Consider the following 18,675-nt stretch of genomic DNA (forward strand, 5'->3'; position numbering starts at 1 on the left):
AAGATTATGAACTAATACATTTATCAGGTGTGGTGAAGATGGATTTGTTTTAATCAGTCATAAGACTTAAGCACCACATTACTCCATCAATTTAATTTGGTGGAGTAAATGCTGTACCATGATTAGTCAAGAAGTATGTACAGTGTAGCAATTTACATGTATGGCAACTACAGCTCCCTATTAAGAAACGGTGTGATGACTGTGTCTAAGATCTGTTTTGATGTGAACTATATACCACTGTTCCTGGTAAAACTAGGAAGTAGTCAGCAGTTAATGCTGAAACATGTCTTAAAATATGTCAGAGTAACAGAGCTGCTATAAATAGTTTCAGAGCTTCATGTGAACTGAAGTCATTTTGTTAGTAATGCTAACCATGCCAGTGAAACAACCACTGATTATTCTGTGACTGAATTTCTCTTCACATACAGCTTTTGTGTAGCAAGGTCAGCCAGCAGGTGCTGAACCTGTGAGGTATTATCAACACGTGAAACTCAGTTTGTAGTTGCCAGAGAAGCAGCAAAAGAGTTCCTATGGTTGACTCGCTCATTAATTGAACTTGCACCATTGGAACTATATCCACTTACCGAGTCTATTTTGCAAGCACAGATGGTAGGCTAGGAATTGTGAAAGTTGCAAGTGATCAAAGCCTATTTATGTATGCATTTTCTCCTTGTATTGGAGTTTCAGGAGCGTAAATTTTTCTCTGAGGATATACAGGGTGAATATAAAGTGGCTGATATCTTCACAAAGCAAGTGACTTAGGGATCTGAACAGGTTTTACTTGTGATGGTGTAAAAATTAATATTTTAAAATGTCATCAGTAATTAAAGTTTCAAGGGAACTTTGATTGTAAAACTTTTATAGTTGACTTTTGTGTGAAAACTGTGCAGATCTGTTTACTCTTTGATCTTTTCAGCCATGCAGAAAATCTCTTTCTTTTTAGATGTCGGTGTTATTGTGCCTATGAAATGTCTGTGCTGATTTAATCTGGAAATATTCAGGTGCTGGTTAAAGCAAATTAATGCTAAGTGATGTATCCAGCAATTGGGAGGAATGAATTAAGAGTTGTCAGATAAAGATGAAATCATTCACAACATTCAAATCAAAATGTTGCATTGAAGTTGTATGTTATGCTTCATTTAGTACTATTGATTATCTTCTGCACACAAAAAGTTACTATTCTGTTGTAGGAGCAGCAGGCTGTGGAGGCAAGCTTAGCAGCTGCTCGAGCAGAAGCGGCAGCTGCACAGGCGGCGGCAGCAGCTGCAGAGGAAGCACGCAGAGCTGCGGAGTCTGCTGCGAAGCTGCTTAAGGAGACATCTGTCACTGTGCACAAGGTGTGAATAAAGAATTGTAGCTGATTTCAATGTTAATCAAAGAATATGAACTATCAGTCGTTTCAATATTGTATAAACACAAAAGAACACTTGTTTTCATCTCACCTTCCTAGCAGCAGGCAGATTACTTTTCTCGGTAATGACATTGTCAACACATCATTGTCTGGAATCCAGAACACATTGGGATGCTTCGAAAGTCATCAATAATGCACCTCACTATAATGATTTGTGAGTGAGGGTTCAAGATGTGCTCTCCAGTCTTGGCAGCATCCTATACACATTGAATACGAGTGAGATCAGCTGATCTTGGGGACAGGGTGTCGATTGTCCAGATAAGTACCTTCTTGTCCATGGAATGTTTATCAAACCACTTTACACTTATATAGAAAATAACAATATTATGAAGAGAATAATTGCTACTCATCATGTAGTGGAGATGCTGAGTCACAGATAAGCATAACAAAAAGACTGTCAGAAAGTGAGCTTTTGGCCAACAAGGCCTTTGTCAGAAATAGATGACATATAGTTCTGGCCTCAGCAGCCAGAGTCTGCAGTCATGTGTGTGTGAGTTGTATTTGCATGAGTATGTGAGTGTATGTTGTCTATTTCTGATGAAGGCCTTGTTGGCTAAAAGCTCACTTTCTCACAATCTTTTTGTTGTGGCAATCCTGGACTCAGCATCTTCATTATATGGTGAGTGGCAACTATCACCTTCATACTTCTGTTATAGTCCATTCTGGATTTTCCATTGTCATGTAGAAAATGTTAGTGTTGTGCACAACTGAGCATTGATAACACATGGTAATACTGTGGTGTTCATTCCAGAGTTTTGTTTGTGTGACATGTGCCCAGCAGGTTGTGTTTCACCTGCCAGTCTGCATGACGTGCTGCAGCACAGTAGCAGAGAGTTCCACTTATGGTGGGAGGAGACTCCATCTCTGTATGTTGCTCAGGCATTGAGGCACTTACGTCCTCATCATTTTCAGTTTACATTACACAAAGTTGGGGAAGTTAGAGTCCCTGGAAGGCCCCTCTTCTGCAAGGATGTCCAGGCTTTTTAATTCTTTCCTTCACCTCTCCAGATGATGGTTCTGATGGGCATAAAAAAGTACATATTTGAGTCTATCAGGAATCTTTTCCTGAACCATAAGTGTGTCTCAGTTGGCTACAATCAGAGGCCCTGTGGAGAAGTCTTCAGAAAAAATTATTGAGGAGGAAAATGTTAACACATAGCAGGAATTGTTGTTGTGAAATATTTACCTGCTTGCTCACTTTTATATTGTAAGTCTTTGCAGATATTGAAAATGGAAGACAGGTCTTGATAAAAACATGAGGAGGTATAGAACAAACATATTTTTATTTCCAAGGGACATAATATTGGTGTGAGGCATAGTAGGACTTAATTACATGGAGACTCTGAACTTCATTGTTTAACAACATTTATTATATTGGAAAAACATTAAATAGCAAAAGCTTAATATTATTTGCATCTTTAATTTTTTACTGCTTTGTTAAGTCTTAGGTTTTCTTCATCTTCATATTTTCTCATATTGAATGTTAAGTTCCTATCAGCAATATCAACCTATTGATGTAGGGACTGGTGGTCTAGTGGTAATGTGTGTGCCTCAAACCTAAAGATAATGGGATTGAATCCAATTTGTACCCTGAAACATTTCAACTTGGCTTTAATCCAACCTTTATCTCTCAGTGATGTGAACATTAGCCAGGAATGACATGAGGTTATAAATGTTCATACAAACAATCCATATGATATCTGCGAATTAATAATTAACTGCAGAGTGAATCACAATATAATATTACATTTGGCTGGAATCATATAGCTGACTTACAATACATTTCAGTTGGGAGCAATTGTAAGATGTTAACCAGTTGATAAATTAACCGGGACTGACTGACTCAAAGAAGATCACAAAGATATTTACAAATAAATATTTGCATGCTTGTGGCTAAATGAGAATTGCTTGATGCATTGTTCTGCACAACTGTTTATAGAAGTATGTATGAATAAAACTACAAATTTGTTGTTATAGTTTACTTTATCGCAGGAAACCAGCAAAATTAGTGAACATGAAAGTACAATGATCAAAGGAGCAAGTCTGTTTAAGTATGGGTTGTGTAACAGGGAAATCGGCAAAATTGAAGATACGACCTAAATGATTTCAACTTCTGTAGGGATTCCCAGTTACTACCAAAATTCGCTGAAACATAAATTTTTCTGCATTTTTAGGGAACTAAGAACCTGGAGTGCTTCAGAGGACAGGCTACGATCATGTTACAGTGACCTGAGAAAGGATTGTGAATCAATTCTGGGTGTAAAAGGGTGTAAGGGGTGTTTTTGTGCTAGCGGTGGTGGATCAAGTTGGGATTGCTGTCATAACTGTTCAAGGCATGGTTCAGTGTCGGTTTGCTGTTGTAAAGGTTTTGGGATTCAGTTGCAGAATGATATTTCCAGTTGGCATTATGTGTGAAGGAAAAAGGTCGTTCACCAAAGCAGCATGATTAAATGCAGATTTAGGGCTAAAAACTGATAACTCCATCATTATTCTCCCAGCAGATAAGGGCTCTGTCACTGTGGTACTTGACTGATGGTAGTATGTAAATGAAGGTCTACACCAGCTGTCTGGCTCTATGTACAGCACCTGTCATCAAGATTCCATCTCTGTGATTCAAACTGACCTACAATCCCTCAGGCCCCTCACAAGGACTAACACCTCAATCCATAGAACTTCTTACCACACCCAAATCACACAGCCTCACTTTTTACCTTTTTCCTAAGATCCATATACCTAATCACCCTGGCCACCTCATAGTTGCTGTCTTCAAAGCTCTCGCCTAATGTATATCTGCCTCAGTTGATCAAAACCTGCAGTCTACACTGAGGTGCCCAAAGTCACGGGATACTCAAATGCATAAGCACAGACAGTGGTAGTATCACACACACAGATTATAGAAGGGCAGTGCAATGGAGGAACTGTCATTTGTACTCAGATGATTCATGTGAAAAGATGACCAATGTGATTATGGCCACACAATGGGAATTAACAGAGTTTGAATGCAGAATGATAGTTGGGGCTAGATGGCTTGGACATTCAATTTTATTAAGGAATGCAGTATTCTGAGATCCTCAATATCAAATGTGTGCCGAGAAAATCAAATTTCAGGTATTACATCTCACAACGGACAAAGCTGTGGCCAACAGTTTTCACTTAACAACCGAGAGCAGTGGCATTAGTGCAGAGTTCTCAGTGCTAACAGACAAGCAACACTGTGTGAAATAACCACAGAAATCAATATGGGATGTACAACAAATGTATCCATTAGGACAGTGTGGCAAAATTTGGCATTGATGAGCTGTGGCAGCAGACAACCAATGCAGGTGTCTTTATTAGCAGCAACAAGGCACTGTGCAAGCTGGTGATGGCTCCATAATAGTGTGGTCTGTGTGTACATTTAATGGACTGTGTCCTCTGGTCCAACTGAACTGATCGTTGGCTGGAAATGGCTATGTTCAGATACTTGGAGAACATTTGCAGCCATTCATGGACTTCATGTCCCCGAACAAGTCACCAGGCTACAATTGTTTGCAGTAGATTGAAGAACAGTCTGGACAGTTTGAGTGAATGATTTGGCCGCACAGATTGCCTAACATGAATCCCAGCGAACGTTTATGGGACATAATCAAGAAGTCAGTTTATGTAAAAAATGCTACAAGGGACTTCCAACAACTTGTTGAGTCCATGCCACGTCGAGTTGCTGCACTGCCAGGCAAATGGAGGTTCCCACGACTTTTGTCACCTCAGTGTACAGTATAAAGATGCCACTACTGTCTCGAAGACACCAACAATTTCCTAGATCATCTGAAATCTATGCCCGCACATTTTGTTTGACACAATTGATGCCACCTCCCTCTATATCAATGTTCCTCATGTACATGGTCTGTCTGCTGCTGAACTTTATCTCAACCAGTGCCCTCCTGATTTCAAACTTATTACGGTTTTCCTGTCCAACTTTACGCTTACCAACAGCTATTTTATCTTAGAGGGGTAGACATACAAGCAGATCAGGGGCACGGTCATGGGAAACAGGATGGCTCCTTCCTATGCTGACCATATCATGTTTTCATGGAGAGGGCTTTTCTGGGATCCATAAGCCTTCCCATGGCTTGGTTGAGATACATAGTGACATTTTTACCACATGGACTCATGGTGAGACTGACCTGCTAAACTTTTTGCAATCTCTAGATAAATTATCAAAAGCAAATTTCACATGGGATATTCCAGATACCATGCTACTTTCCTTAATGTTGACATCATCCTCAAAGAGGGTCAGTTTCAAGCTTTTGTTCACATTAAACTACTTACAAACAACAGTACTCACATTTTGACAGTTGCCATCTGTTCTATGTCAAATGTTCCCTCCCATAGAGACCTGGCATTTGAGGCAAAGGCATTTGTTCAGATGCAGACTCTTTACAGCAATATAGCACCATTCTCACCTCAAAATTCACTGGAAGTAATTATCCTGCCAGCCTAGTTCAAAAGCAGATTTCCTTGGCCATCGCATCCAATCCTCATCCAATAAATAACTTAGGAGTACAGCTCTTGTCACTCAGTATTATCCTTGTCTTGAATCCAATATTTCAAGAATTCTATGACTTCCTAAAATCATGCCCTGAAATGAGATCCATTCTAGCCAACATTTTGCCCACCACACCTAGAATAGCTTTTTATTGTCTGGTGCCCTCCACCCCCACTATCCACAATATCCTGGTCAGACCCTATGCTCCTTCTGCACCATTTCCTTGCCCTATGGCTCCTACACCTATGACTGCCCCCAGTGTAAAACTTACCATATGAATTCTCTTACCTCCACATATACTATACTTGTAACTGGCAAGACATATACTAACAAAGGGAAACATCACATATCATGTACCAGCTGTTATGTAAACTCTATTTGGCCTTTTACATTGGTATGACTACCACCAAGTTATCAGTTAGGATGAAAGGACATAGGCAGAGCTGTATACTGGCAGCACACAATATCATGTGTGCTCTACTAGATCACAGTAATGACCTCTGTGGCTATATCATCACACATGCCATCTGGATTCTTCCCCCAGACACCAATTCCTCAGAAATTCACAGGTGGGAAGTGGAATTACAACATGTTCTTGGTTCTCAACACCCACCTGTTCTTAATTTAAATTAATTTCTTCAGTCTCAGCATTGCTTCTCAGTAACTATTGTTTTCTTCACTACCTTTTAGTTTTTTGTATCTTTTATTTTCTGACCTGTCCATTTTTTGCCACCCTTCACCTCTGCTACATACAATGAACTTAGCTATCTGCTCATATTAACTGTTTCATGATGTGCCAATAATCTCTATCTTGCCTATTACCGTATCTTCCACCTTTAAGCTCTCAGATTTTCAAATCTCTTCCAGTGCAGTCCCCAACAATCAGTCTCTCCTTCTCATCCTGTCCAGTATGTCTCCCCTGACGTGGGGTTTCGGGTGACCTTTCCAAACTCCCCTATTTTCTAAGCCTTGCCATCCCCTGTCCTTCATTCCTCTTCCTTCTCCTTCAACCTTTCTGCCAGAAGAAGGAGCCACTGGCTCCGAAAGCTTGCACATTTACTTAACCTTTATATATGGCAGTTTGGATGTATGCATCAGTAATTAGGAAATTACACTGTGAACAATAAAACTTTGAGAATCTCTGCTTGAATACGAAAATAGTTAAATTGTGTAATAGTTTTATGTGTGTTATTCATACAACTAGGTTGTCTAATAAAAAAATGATAGTAATATCAGGAGCTGTGCAAGAACAGGTAGGTTGTTGTTTCTGGATTGCTCTGTTCCAGGGTGGTGTCCAGTTGAAAGCCTTACATTAGGTTCCTGAGCCACTTGAAATAATTTGTAACCTGCCTTTTTCTTTTTGTGCTCTCTGTTTGTTCATTTCTGCTGTTTCCCTCCAATAAATAGCTTTCTGTCTAGTTTTAATATCTGAGGAATATGGATGACATTTTAACTGGTTGGATTATGTTCCTTTTATATGCCTAATGCCACCATGTGGTTTCAGGTATTATGATGAACATATTCATCAGTTCTCCATTTCCACTTCTTTCTTATTAACAAATCCTATGATGTTGTTCTTACGTGTCAGTGGTTTCATTACTGCTTTTGTCTCAGAAACATACATTATTATTTTGAGAACAGTATTTTATCAAACTTTGCGATGCTTATTTTAATGATGTCATATTTAATGAACTTGAGGTGGAAGAGATGACATTCTATGATGCCTAGCTGCAATTTATGTCTAGTTTCTTATCTCTGTATGAGCTGATAATGATCTCTGTTCAGACAGGTGTTTTCTGGCTAATTCATTTGCAGGCGGGTTCACATTATAATGTAAATGCCAAATCCTTTGAAAGAAACATGCATAGTTATTTCTCCATTTTTGTCAGAAATGAGTGAATTTTCTTTTTTGCAATAATAGTCTCATCTTGGCCCATATAATGAATCATACTGTAATGTGTATAAAATAAACAATAAACTAACCATAGTCACTGAAGTACAGAACAGTCCCTCCCACTCCAAAGATAAAAGGTGAACTTGTTCTATGAAAGTTCTCCAGTAACATTCTGTTTCATATATAAGCCATGTATTCTAAAAATATACTTCCATATTTATTTGACTGTGCTCTGCAATTCTGAGCTGCCAACATATCTTTTTTCATCAATAAATCCTATATTCTTTCTCCTTCCCTCAGTTCCCCTGAGGATACCAGTATTTATAGTGTGCACATTCTGTCACACATTTGTTGATTTTTCAGTATATTTTAAGATGAATTTGATGTGTCATTTATGTGAATAATTTTAAAATTATCGTGAAATGAACTTATTTCATTTAACATGCGACACATTTTTGCAGTAATTTTACATTGTATATTACAGTCTTAGATAGACAGATGGGATGAACTTGGAGTGTAGCTATTTTCTGTCACATACTACGCCTGTGAGTAAGTAACTATATTTATTCATGGTCATTGTAAGTGCCAAGATTCTATTGTGTCGTAGTAATGAGTCATCATTTGTTTGTATACAGGTTGATGTCGAGATGCAGGTTGCTATGCCAGAGACAAAACAACTGGAGAGACCACAGAAGTCACCAAGTCCACCACTCAAAAAGGCAAAAATTGTTACTGCATCACCCAAAAATGTTGGTCCTGTGTTTTCTGTGCCTTTGAATGATGCTGTAATACAAGAGGGTGAAAAGTTTACATTTCGTTGTTGGTAATAACCTTACTCAATTGCATTAAATTGGATTGCATTTTTATTATTGTAGAGACCCTAGAGTTCATGTGAGCAAATACAAGCATGCTACACTGGCCACACAAATTATGTAAAATTAAATTCAGAGATCTCCCACTAATTTTTCATTCACTGAGTTAAAAAACTGCCATAAAAAAAGACATCTACTGCATGCGGTAAGGGGCCTACCATATTCGTAAGTGTGCCTTGACTGAGTTACCTATATATCATTGGACGGTTTCCTTAAAAATTTGAATCACTGGATGCAATAAATATCTGATAACATTCAAGGAAAAATATGAGTACATGGAAAAATATTTTTTCATTATCTTTGCTGTCATGCTACATCACAAGTCAATGAAACCTTAATTTTCTTGGAGAATATTCAAAACACATACTACATCTTTAAACTAAATAAATAATTTCACTGTTGCCACTTCTACATATACACTGCAGAAGCCACTGTGTAGTGATGCGGTGCAGGGTATTTTGTACTAATGTAATACTGTAAAACTTGCTCAAAACTGGATCACATGGGACTTAAATAATTTTCCAAATTGGACAAGTTTCCAGATTACACAAAACTCACTAGGCTACATTTGCCAGGTATCATGCACAGTAGTATAAATTTGTAATTCTGCACATATTGACATACCTTCACTACTACAGAATAGCTGTTCACTTATTGTATATTATGCAATAAATCACTAGACTATTACAATAACTTTAAATAATAAGGCGTTTCTGTATCATTACTCCAACTTTAAATTTGTTTATTGTTGTAAGTACATACATATTATTCCTGTGTCTACTTGCATTGTGTTTCAGTTTTTTTACCACATATCAAGAAGGGTGTCCTGTTTGAATTTCGTGCGCTAAACTGTTTTTTCTATGCAATTTTTTGCACTATACAGCTTGATAGAATTTGTGCGTGCTGCAAATCTCGTAACATTGTTTATGCATGCCATAGCTTCTTTAGTTGTACTAATTTTTCTAGGAACATCATTTTGCTCCTCTTCTTCTTCCTTTGTTTCTTCCTGTCCTCTCCACTGTTGCAGATTTCTATTAGATCTATTGCTGAAGTAAAAGTGACGTGAGTTGGCAGAAAGTTGTAACTTCGAACATAGTCATCTGCAGTACATGAAATGCTATGCATTTTAATTAGTTCAGCAATTGGTGCTACATTTTTTTGAGCTTCGATGGCCACAGAAGCATTTTGGTCTCCAAATCTGCTTTGTTGATGCACTTGTTAACGGTTTCAGGCTTTATTTCCTTCACTGCCAAACCAATCCTATTGACTGCATCCCGTATAGAAACTGATCATGCAAGAGCAAATGCACTTTCAACCTGTTGAAACTAAGTTTAAGAGACTGCATCAATAATCGCCTATAGTGAGACTTGAATGCGTTTCCTGGGTTGTGTGAGGCTGATTGAACATGGTGGGGACCAAGCCAGTTTCACACCTGATAACTTGAGTTTTGGGTGGTAGGTTGCATTGTCTAGGAAAAAGGGAAGTTGGTGATTTTCTTTTTTCATTTTGAGGTGCCTGGCCCTACTTCCATAAGACCACTCACTATCCACACGCTTTTATTGTTTTGCCATGTGACTGAAAGCTTACTAATGTCCATGTTTTTGTAACAATGTGGTTTTTCCACCTTTGCAAATCACCAGTGGCTCCTCCATTTCACGTAACATGTTTCCTCACAGCAGTACAATGAGTCTTTCCTTGGACATTTTTTCACAGGTGCACTTTTCGCTTGAGTTGTTAGAGATATCGAAAGCAGTGCACGAAAAAACAGTCACATTACATTGGCATTAAACTTGTATTTTGGGTCATAATTCTTGAGTAAATGGTACAGCATTGTCTTCCATTCTGTTGCTACACTTTCCCGCACATCCTGAAGTTCCCCACACACTTCATGACTCAAAATGTTGTGCCCAGTTTTGAAACTCTCTAGCTATCCTGTGGGTGCCTTAAACTGTGTATTTCCAAGCTCTGTAGTGACTTTCAGAACCTAACTCCAGAACAGAGGTGCAGAAAAAGGTAAGTATTTGCCCTCACACTATCTTGTCAATCTCTTCACCTTTCTTTTCATCCACCAGTCCCCGTTCATCCATTCATCCTGTGTCTTACCCTTGTTCTTAAAGTACAGTAAATTTTTGTGTTAGCACATTTGAAATGCAACACTATTTCGCGCACAGGAAGTTTATCGTTCCCACTTACCTTGATTACTTTATTCTTTTCATTAAGTGTTAATGACACTTACTTTTTGTTAAAAGTCATCTTGCCCCTTAAAGTGCTACTAGTTAACTAAAACTGGCAGAAAATAATGCAGGTAGTGCACTTCTTTGGAATGCTTGACCTTGACTGGTAAAAACCGTTGTTTAATGGAACAACATCCACCTCTTTCATTTCACACATTGCAGCAGTGTATTGGAAGGTATGCAACAATGTCCAAATGTGCACCCATGTGCATCAATAATAATGGAAAATGAGACACTCTGACAAACAGTGTCCTCACGAATGAACCATTTCCTTTGATGCACCTACACTGCACGTAACTTGTTCACTGTTGTAGACAGCAGCACCGCTTCATCTCCACACCCGAGCACCGCACTGTGCTGAACCACTTTTCTTGGTTTTGCACCACTTAATGGCATTGTCAGGGTTGTACAGTCACTGTGTAAAATGCAGCGTTCTTTTAGAGGCGTGAATAACTAACGTATACTGTAGTACAGTACTGTACAAGCTCTTTTCTGCATTATAGAATGAGCTATTAATTAAGTCATAAAATTTACGTTGTATTTCTGCATTAGGCACATTGCACTTTTTGCAAAAAATTAGCATATAAAAGTGTACTGAGTGTGTCAGGACTGATATCCTTGTTCTGTTTGGGCAGATTTCCAGACCTTAGATGTTCCACTTTGATCAAGTTTTCCTGTACATTGATAACTTGATAATGCTTCTGTGTGCAACATGAAAGCGAGAATATGTTTTTTGTAAAGTGTCTTAATAGGTGTCCAGTTGATTCAGAACATTTTAAATGAGTAATGCATAAGTGCAATACATGCAGTAATATGAACATATACCTTAACTGCACTGAACATCTCGTTCTATAACTTACAGTTCTCTCTATCTTTCTCTCCCCCTTTGTGTGTGTGTGTGTGTGTGTGTGTGTGTGTGTGTGTGTGTGTGTGTTTTTACCCTGCCCCCACCTCCATGTGATCTGAAGGAAAATCCAGCTTTTTAAGTAGAGCTATAATGTTGCACTCATTGTTTTTGTGTCATATGCTAATATAGCTACTGCACGGAGTCATATATGTAATGCATCACTTGCACAAAGTATCTTTTCAGACGGAGTAAAATAGAACTTCATTAGACCATTATCTAAGAAAGGTACAGTAGATATTAATAACTATTGACCTATTTCAATATTAGCTTCCTTTTAAAGTTTTTTGGAACTGGTAATGTTTTAATGGATGGTTTACTATGTCTGTACATTTAACATTCTGACTCAGTCACAATTTAGATCTCAGAAGCATCTTTCCACTGAACATGCTATCTACCATTTCACTGATCATGTACTAGCAATAATGAAGTTTGAATTACCAGCTTGAAAAAATCAAGCTGTAACCATGAAACCTGGGGATGTTGTAAGGCCTTCTCTTGTATTTAAACTTCAGTGACACATTTTTGCCAGTGATGGATGACTTGGAGGAGACATTGGTTGTAGAAGTCTGATTTTGGCTGTTCAGGAAATGTTCCCTCTCTAAGACCACCAGGCTGTCAATCTGGAAACACATGCCACACTATGGTTTCTTCATCCAAGGAAAGATAAAGGCACTGGGTGCCATATCAGGAGAATATAGGAAGTGTGGTAAACTTTGACAACCCATACAAGGAGCATGTGTGACTGTTCTGTGCAGAATGAGCTAGGATCTGGTTCTGGAGCAAAGACACTCGATCAGACAGCTTTCTGTAATGCTACATCTTGATAGTTTCCTATACCCTCGTCATAAGATTTTGATAGTTTGTTTCTTTGACAGCTTGCTCCTCGCAAACACAATCCGTTACCTCCAAACTGTAGCAGTCCCAAAAAATACTCAGCATCACCTTGCCCGAATATGGATGGGTGATGAATACACTTGATTCCACTGTTAGCTTTGCTCCTTTGTGTAAGAACCATGATTATATGCCCAACACTTGTCCATGGTTATTTGGTTGCTAAAGAAGTCACCTGAATTGGCCTGACATAGCTGCAACGTTTCCATTACTGCCTCGATTCAACTGAATTTTAGAATGGTTGTTAGCGGTTGCAGAACCCAACGAGTGACAATATTTACTGTGTTCAAAATGTCCTGCAAGAACTTGAAAACTGATCCAGGGCTTATTTTCACTTATCATATTCTGGTCTTTGAGCAGCAAGGCCTTTAGTTATCTTGCAATCCCCATTTCTTCAAAGAGAGATGGTCTGCAACTTTGTTATTTTTCATGGATACTTATTTAACCCGCTGGAAGCTTCTGTCCCACATAACCACTGGGTCATATGATGGTGCATTGTTGTCATTCACTTTTACCATCTCAGCATATGTTGTCGCAGCAGTTTTCCGCATTAAATGCAACAAAATGAATTCCCGCAGGATACTGCACTCTATCAATAGGCTGTGCCATTTTGTTTGGTTTTTCGGGTGGCATGCTATGGTAATGTGTCACAGGGATTTCACTGTAGACCAGGGCTGCAGACATGTACCTACAAACAAACAAAAAATTAAACTTGTAACTTCATTTTTTGAAGGTTAGAAAATGTAACAGACCTATTAAGGAGACTGCTTACACTACTCTTGTCCGTCCTCTTTTAGAATACTGCTGTGCGGTGTGGGATCCTTATCAGGTAGAACTGACAGAGTACATCGAAAAAGTTCAAAGTAGGCAGCACGTTTTGTATTATCGTGAAATATGGGAGAGAGTGTCACAGAAATAATACAGGGTTTGGGCTGGAAATCATTAGAAGAAAGGCGTTTTTCATTGCGACGGAATCTTCTCACAAAATTCCAATCAGCAACTTTCTCCTCCGAATGCGAAAATATTTTGTTGACACCGACCTACATAGGGCGGAACGATCACCATGATAAAATAAGGGAAATCAGAGCTTGTACGGAAAGATACAGGTGTTCATTCTTTCCGCGCACTATACGATATTGGAATAATAGACAATTGTGAAGGTAGTTCGATGAACCCTCTGCTAGGCATTTAAATGTGATTTGCAGAGTATCCATGTAGATGTAGATGTGATAATTAAGATATTAGACTGACCCTCTTATTAAAATGTGAGAACTACAAGGTGATTTCATCTGTCAAGGTTTTTGTGATCTGTCCAAGATGTTTATCTGTGAAAATCACAGAAACTTGAAAGTTGGTTGCTTAAGAGGTACGGTGAGTAAGTTTACCTTGTATGTAACTGATAGAGTGATTTTAGTTAACTCATTCAGCTCTCATGAATCTCTTCTGTTCTGATGCTATTACTGTTATTGATATGTATAAATGACCTTCCATTTTACACTGTTTAAGCAGAAATAGTGCGCTTTTCTGATGATTCAGTCATCATAACCAAGTTCAGCAAGGCTGTCACAACAGAAAGAAAAATATATGAAATATTTAAAGGTGTTGGTTGGTTCTTGGTAAATTGTCTGTTACCTGACTTAGAAAAAATTAAGGTAATTCAAATTTGTACAAGGCAAAATATATCATCATTAACAATACATAATGGGGTAAGGTGCTTATATGAAATCGATTGTTCAAACTTTCTGGTTGTCCATGTTATAGGTGTTCTCAAATGCTTGACTTCAGTATCATTTGCTATATGTGTAAAGGCTGAATTCTGTGATGAAAGCATTGGAAAATAAGCTTACATTCCATACTCGATTCATTGATTTCACCATCATCATCATTATCATCATGAGGATTTCCTTCCTGTGAGCCAGGTAGGAATTTTGTGAAGACAAGTCTCCATTGATTTTTGTCCTGGTACAGCTTTTACAGCTTTTCTCTCTTCACTACATCCCACATTATTCCTCTCCTCTTGAGTTCTTCATTAACCTTATCTGCCCATCTCGTCTTAGGCCACCCGCTTGATCTGTATCCTGGTACCTCCAGCTCCCAACACCGATGTGGAGTTCGAGTTTGGTGCACTCACTTCACATGGCCTAAGCACTTCAATCTCACAGCACTCATTCTTTTCTCCATGGTCAAGTTCATCTGCGGGTCTTCCTAGATATTTGTTCCTGATTCTGTGTCTCCTGGTTTTTTATTTCACATTCTTGCATTTCACTCTTTGTCTCTTATTTATGACACAGGTCTCCATACTGTATGTCATGATTGATGGGAGACAGATTTTATGCATGATCTGTTTAGCTCTTAGATGTTTCGTACTTGGTGGAAGAAGCTGGATCCTTTTGCTACTCTGTCTAAAACTTCTAGTTTGGCACTTCCATCACTTGATATGACACTACCCAGATAATTGAAACTTTTCACACATTCAACCTTCTCTCCTTCCAGTGTGATGTTACAAGGTACAAGCGTCATAATCATCTTCATTTGACACTGTCTTAGCCTTATTCACAGTCAACTTGAATTCTTAAATTTTTTATTTGAGTAATGCAGTCTCCACTGACCTTCCATTTCCACCTCTCCCCAGATGCTGTGGGCATCAGCAAAAGCAAAAGCTTTGAGGTCTTCTTTTTCAGTTGTCTTTTCTGTTTTCCAAGAGCAACAGTAGAATGCATATTATGTTGAATTTTGTCATATTTGATAGTAGTAACTATGGGAATTTCTGCCAGTAGTAAGTTGAGTCTTTGGTGTGAGAATACAGCCTAGACAAGACAGAAATATTTTAAGTCAAATACTAAACAACACAAACACTGTTACACCAGTAATCAATCATAAACAACTGCTTCACTTTTAAATTTTATGAAGTGTTTTGATTTCCTAGTCTCTGGAGGTAATCAGAGATAAACCTGAAGTTGCTGAGATTATTTTGACATGTTTTTTGTGTAAAACATCTTTAGTTGTGCACTGTTTATTTCATGCTATATGTTTCCTTGCATGTATGCATAATAATCACAAATACTGGATATGCATTATTAAGTATTGTAAAATGTAAGAGTTAATTTTAATATATCCATGGTCTAGTCACACTAATGTAACCACCGCCTATGTTCGACATCAATATGCAACAACCACTCACAGATAGCAGATGGCAGCACTGACAGTGGAGGGTATATAAAATGTGTTGGGGGGGGGGGGGGGGGGGGATGCAGAAGACAGTGCAGTCATTGTCGTAATGTGGAAATGCAGTGATTTTTCTTATGTTCAAAAGGGAATGATTATTGGCTTTTGGGCCAAGAGTGGGAGCATTTCTGATATGGCTATGTATGTAAACTGTTTGCTTGCTGCCGTGGTTAAAGTATACTGTACATAGCAAAATGGCACTATCCAAAACCGGTGCCAAGAAAGCTGTGATGCACCATGGGCCACAGATGACAGGGGTGAATGACAGCTGTGTAGATGTCTATGGACAAATAGACATGCAACTGATTGCCCAGAAGAACCATGGGGCTTTCAAATGTGTCTTGTCAGTGACTGTTCAGTGAACGCTGCTGCATATGGACCCCACAGCACATGCCTGGTTCAGGCACCCTTACTGACTGCTGTTTGTTGGGGGGGGGGGGGGGGAGGCAAAGACTGGAATTTGCAGGCCAACATCATAACTGGATGTCCACCGTGTGGTGACAGCTGGTTGTTTCTGATGAATCACTTTTATGCTCCATTGGACAGATGGCTGTTGGCGTGTATGGCGTGAAACCTCTTACAGCAAACACGCTGCAACAGGTGGGATTATTATGGTCTAGGGAACATTTTTGTGGCATTTCCTGGATGATCTAATCATACTATTCTTGCAGACCACATATAACCCTACATGCAGTTTGTTTTTCCTCGGCATGGTGGCATCTGTCAGCAGGACAATGCAAAGTGTCGTGCAGCTCACAGTGTATGTGCATGGTTGGAAGAGTGCCAAGATGTGTTTTTTGTACTCCCCTTGTTACAAACCTTGTCGTATATAAACCCAGTTCTGTGGGACCACATCGATCAGGCTGTTCACACCACGGAGCTGTAATCGAGAAACCTTGTGCACTGGAGTTGATGTGGCTCAACAGCCCTTTCGGTACCTTCCAGAATCTCATTGACACTCTTCCTGCACATTTCGAATCAGTCTGCAATGCAAAAGATGGTTCTTCAGGCTTTTGACAGGTGGTCACATTAATATGATTGGACAGTGTGTAACATCTCATTATGCAGAGTGTTCTCACATAATCTGGAATTATTTTGTTAGTGTAACAGGTACACCAATGCCAGAAGTGATCTGGTATAAAGATGGAATATCAATTCAGAATAACCCAGATTATCAGACCACATTTAAAGATGGAAACTGTTCACTAACTATAGAAGAAACATTTACAGAAGATTCAGCCAAGTTCACTTGTAAAGCAACAAATGCAGCAGGGACAGCAGAGACCAGTGCAACACTGTCAGTCAAAGGTGTGTAACATTTAAAAGTCACTATGTATCATAAACTTGAAATCAGTCTGACTAATGTGGCGATTATCAAAATCTTGTAAATTACAAAATGTCTGGAAGTGAGTGGTCTGTTTAATTCAGTGTACATGCTATAATTGAGAACTGACACTATATTCCTAGCAGCTTTGTTAAGACAATGACCATCTGCAAAAAATAAGTGCTAGAACAATGAAGCAACTTTCTGACAAAAGATATGTGCAGAATGAGACAACATTCAAGTATTGTTTCTGAATGTGAAACATGCTGTGTAATCCTTCTCATATACAGAATGTAGATTACGTCAATCTGTTGTAGAATAATGGAACATGTTTTGTGTTCTCGTATTATGACGTTCTTAGATAATACAAATCTCCTTCATCATAACCAACATGGATTCCGCAAACAGAGATCATGTGAAACTCAGCTCGCCCTATTTGCCCAAGAAATTCACAGTGCCGTAGACACTGGCGAGCAGATTGATGCCGTATTCCTGGACTTCAGGAAGGCATTTGATACCGTTCCGCACTTACGTTTAGTGAAAAAAATACGAGCTTACGGAATATCGGACCAGGTTTGTGATTGGATTCAGGATTTCCTAGAAGAAAGAACACAACATGTCATTCTTAACGGTTCAAAATCTGCAGATGTAGAGGTAATTTCGGGAGTACCGCAGGGAAGCGTGATAGGACCTTTATTGTTTACAATATACATAAATGACTTAGTTGACAACATCGGTAGCTCCGTGAGGCTATTTGCAGATGACACGGTTGTCTACAAGAAAGTAGCAACATCAGAAGACTCGTACGCACTCCAGGAGGACCTGCAGAGGATTAATGCATGGTGCGACAGCTGGCAGCTTTCCCTAAACGTAGATAAATGTAATATAATGCGCATACATAGGGGCAGAAATCCATTCCAGTACGATTATGCCATAGGTGGTAAATCATTGGAAGCGGTAACGACCGTAAAATACTTAGGAGTTACTATCCGGAGCGATCTGAGGTGGAATGATCACATAAAACAAATAGTGGGAAAAGCAGGCGCCAGGTTGAGATTCATAGGAAGAATTCTAAGAAAATGTGACTCATCGACGAAAGAAGTAGCTTACAAAACGCTTGTTCATCCGATTCTTGAGTATTGCTCATCAGTATGGGACCCTTACCAGGTTGGATTAATAGAAGAGATAGACATGATCCAGCGAAAAGCAGCGCGATTCGTCATGGGGACATTTAGTCAGCGCGAGAGTGTTACGGAGATGCTGAACAAGCTCCAGTGGCGGACACTTCAAGAAAGGCGTTACGCAATATGGAGAGGTTTATTATCGAAATTACGAGAGAGCACATTCCGGGAACAGATGGGCAACATATTACTACCGCCCACATATATCTCG

At 39.0% G+C, this 18,675-nt stretch overlaps 1 protein-coding gene across 4 annotated transcripts in view; it reads left to right on the forward strand.

Annotated features, from left to right (window-relative positions):
• Positions 1-18,675, forward strand: part of LOC126481027 (titin) — an 804,028-nt gene that overhangs the window by 571,372 nt on the left and 213,981 nt on the right. For all 4 annotated transcript variants that reach the window (XM_050104491.1, XM_050104492.1, XM_050104490.1 and 1 more), the window contains 3 exons: positions 1,191-1,337; positions 8,466-8,653; positions 17,062-17,267. In XM_050104491.1, the coding sequence (XP_049960448.1) occupies positions 1,191-1,337; positions 8,466-8,653; positions 17,062-17,267 (541 nt within the window). The remainder of the gene's footprint in view (positions 1-1,190; positions 1,338-8,465; positions 8,654-17,061; positions 17,268-18,675) is intronic.

This window comes from Schistocerca serialis, chromosome 5, assembly GCF_023864345.2.
Source record: "Schistocerca serialis cubense isolate TAMUIC-IGC-003099 chromosome 5, iqSchSeri2.2, whole genome shotgun sequence".
In the NCBI taxonomy this organism is placed as follows: domain Eukaryota; kingdom Metazoa; phylum Arthropoda; class Insecta; order Orthoptera; family Acrididae; genus Schistocerca; species Schistocerca serialis.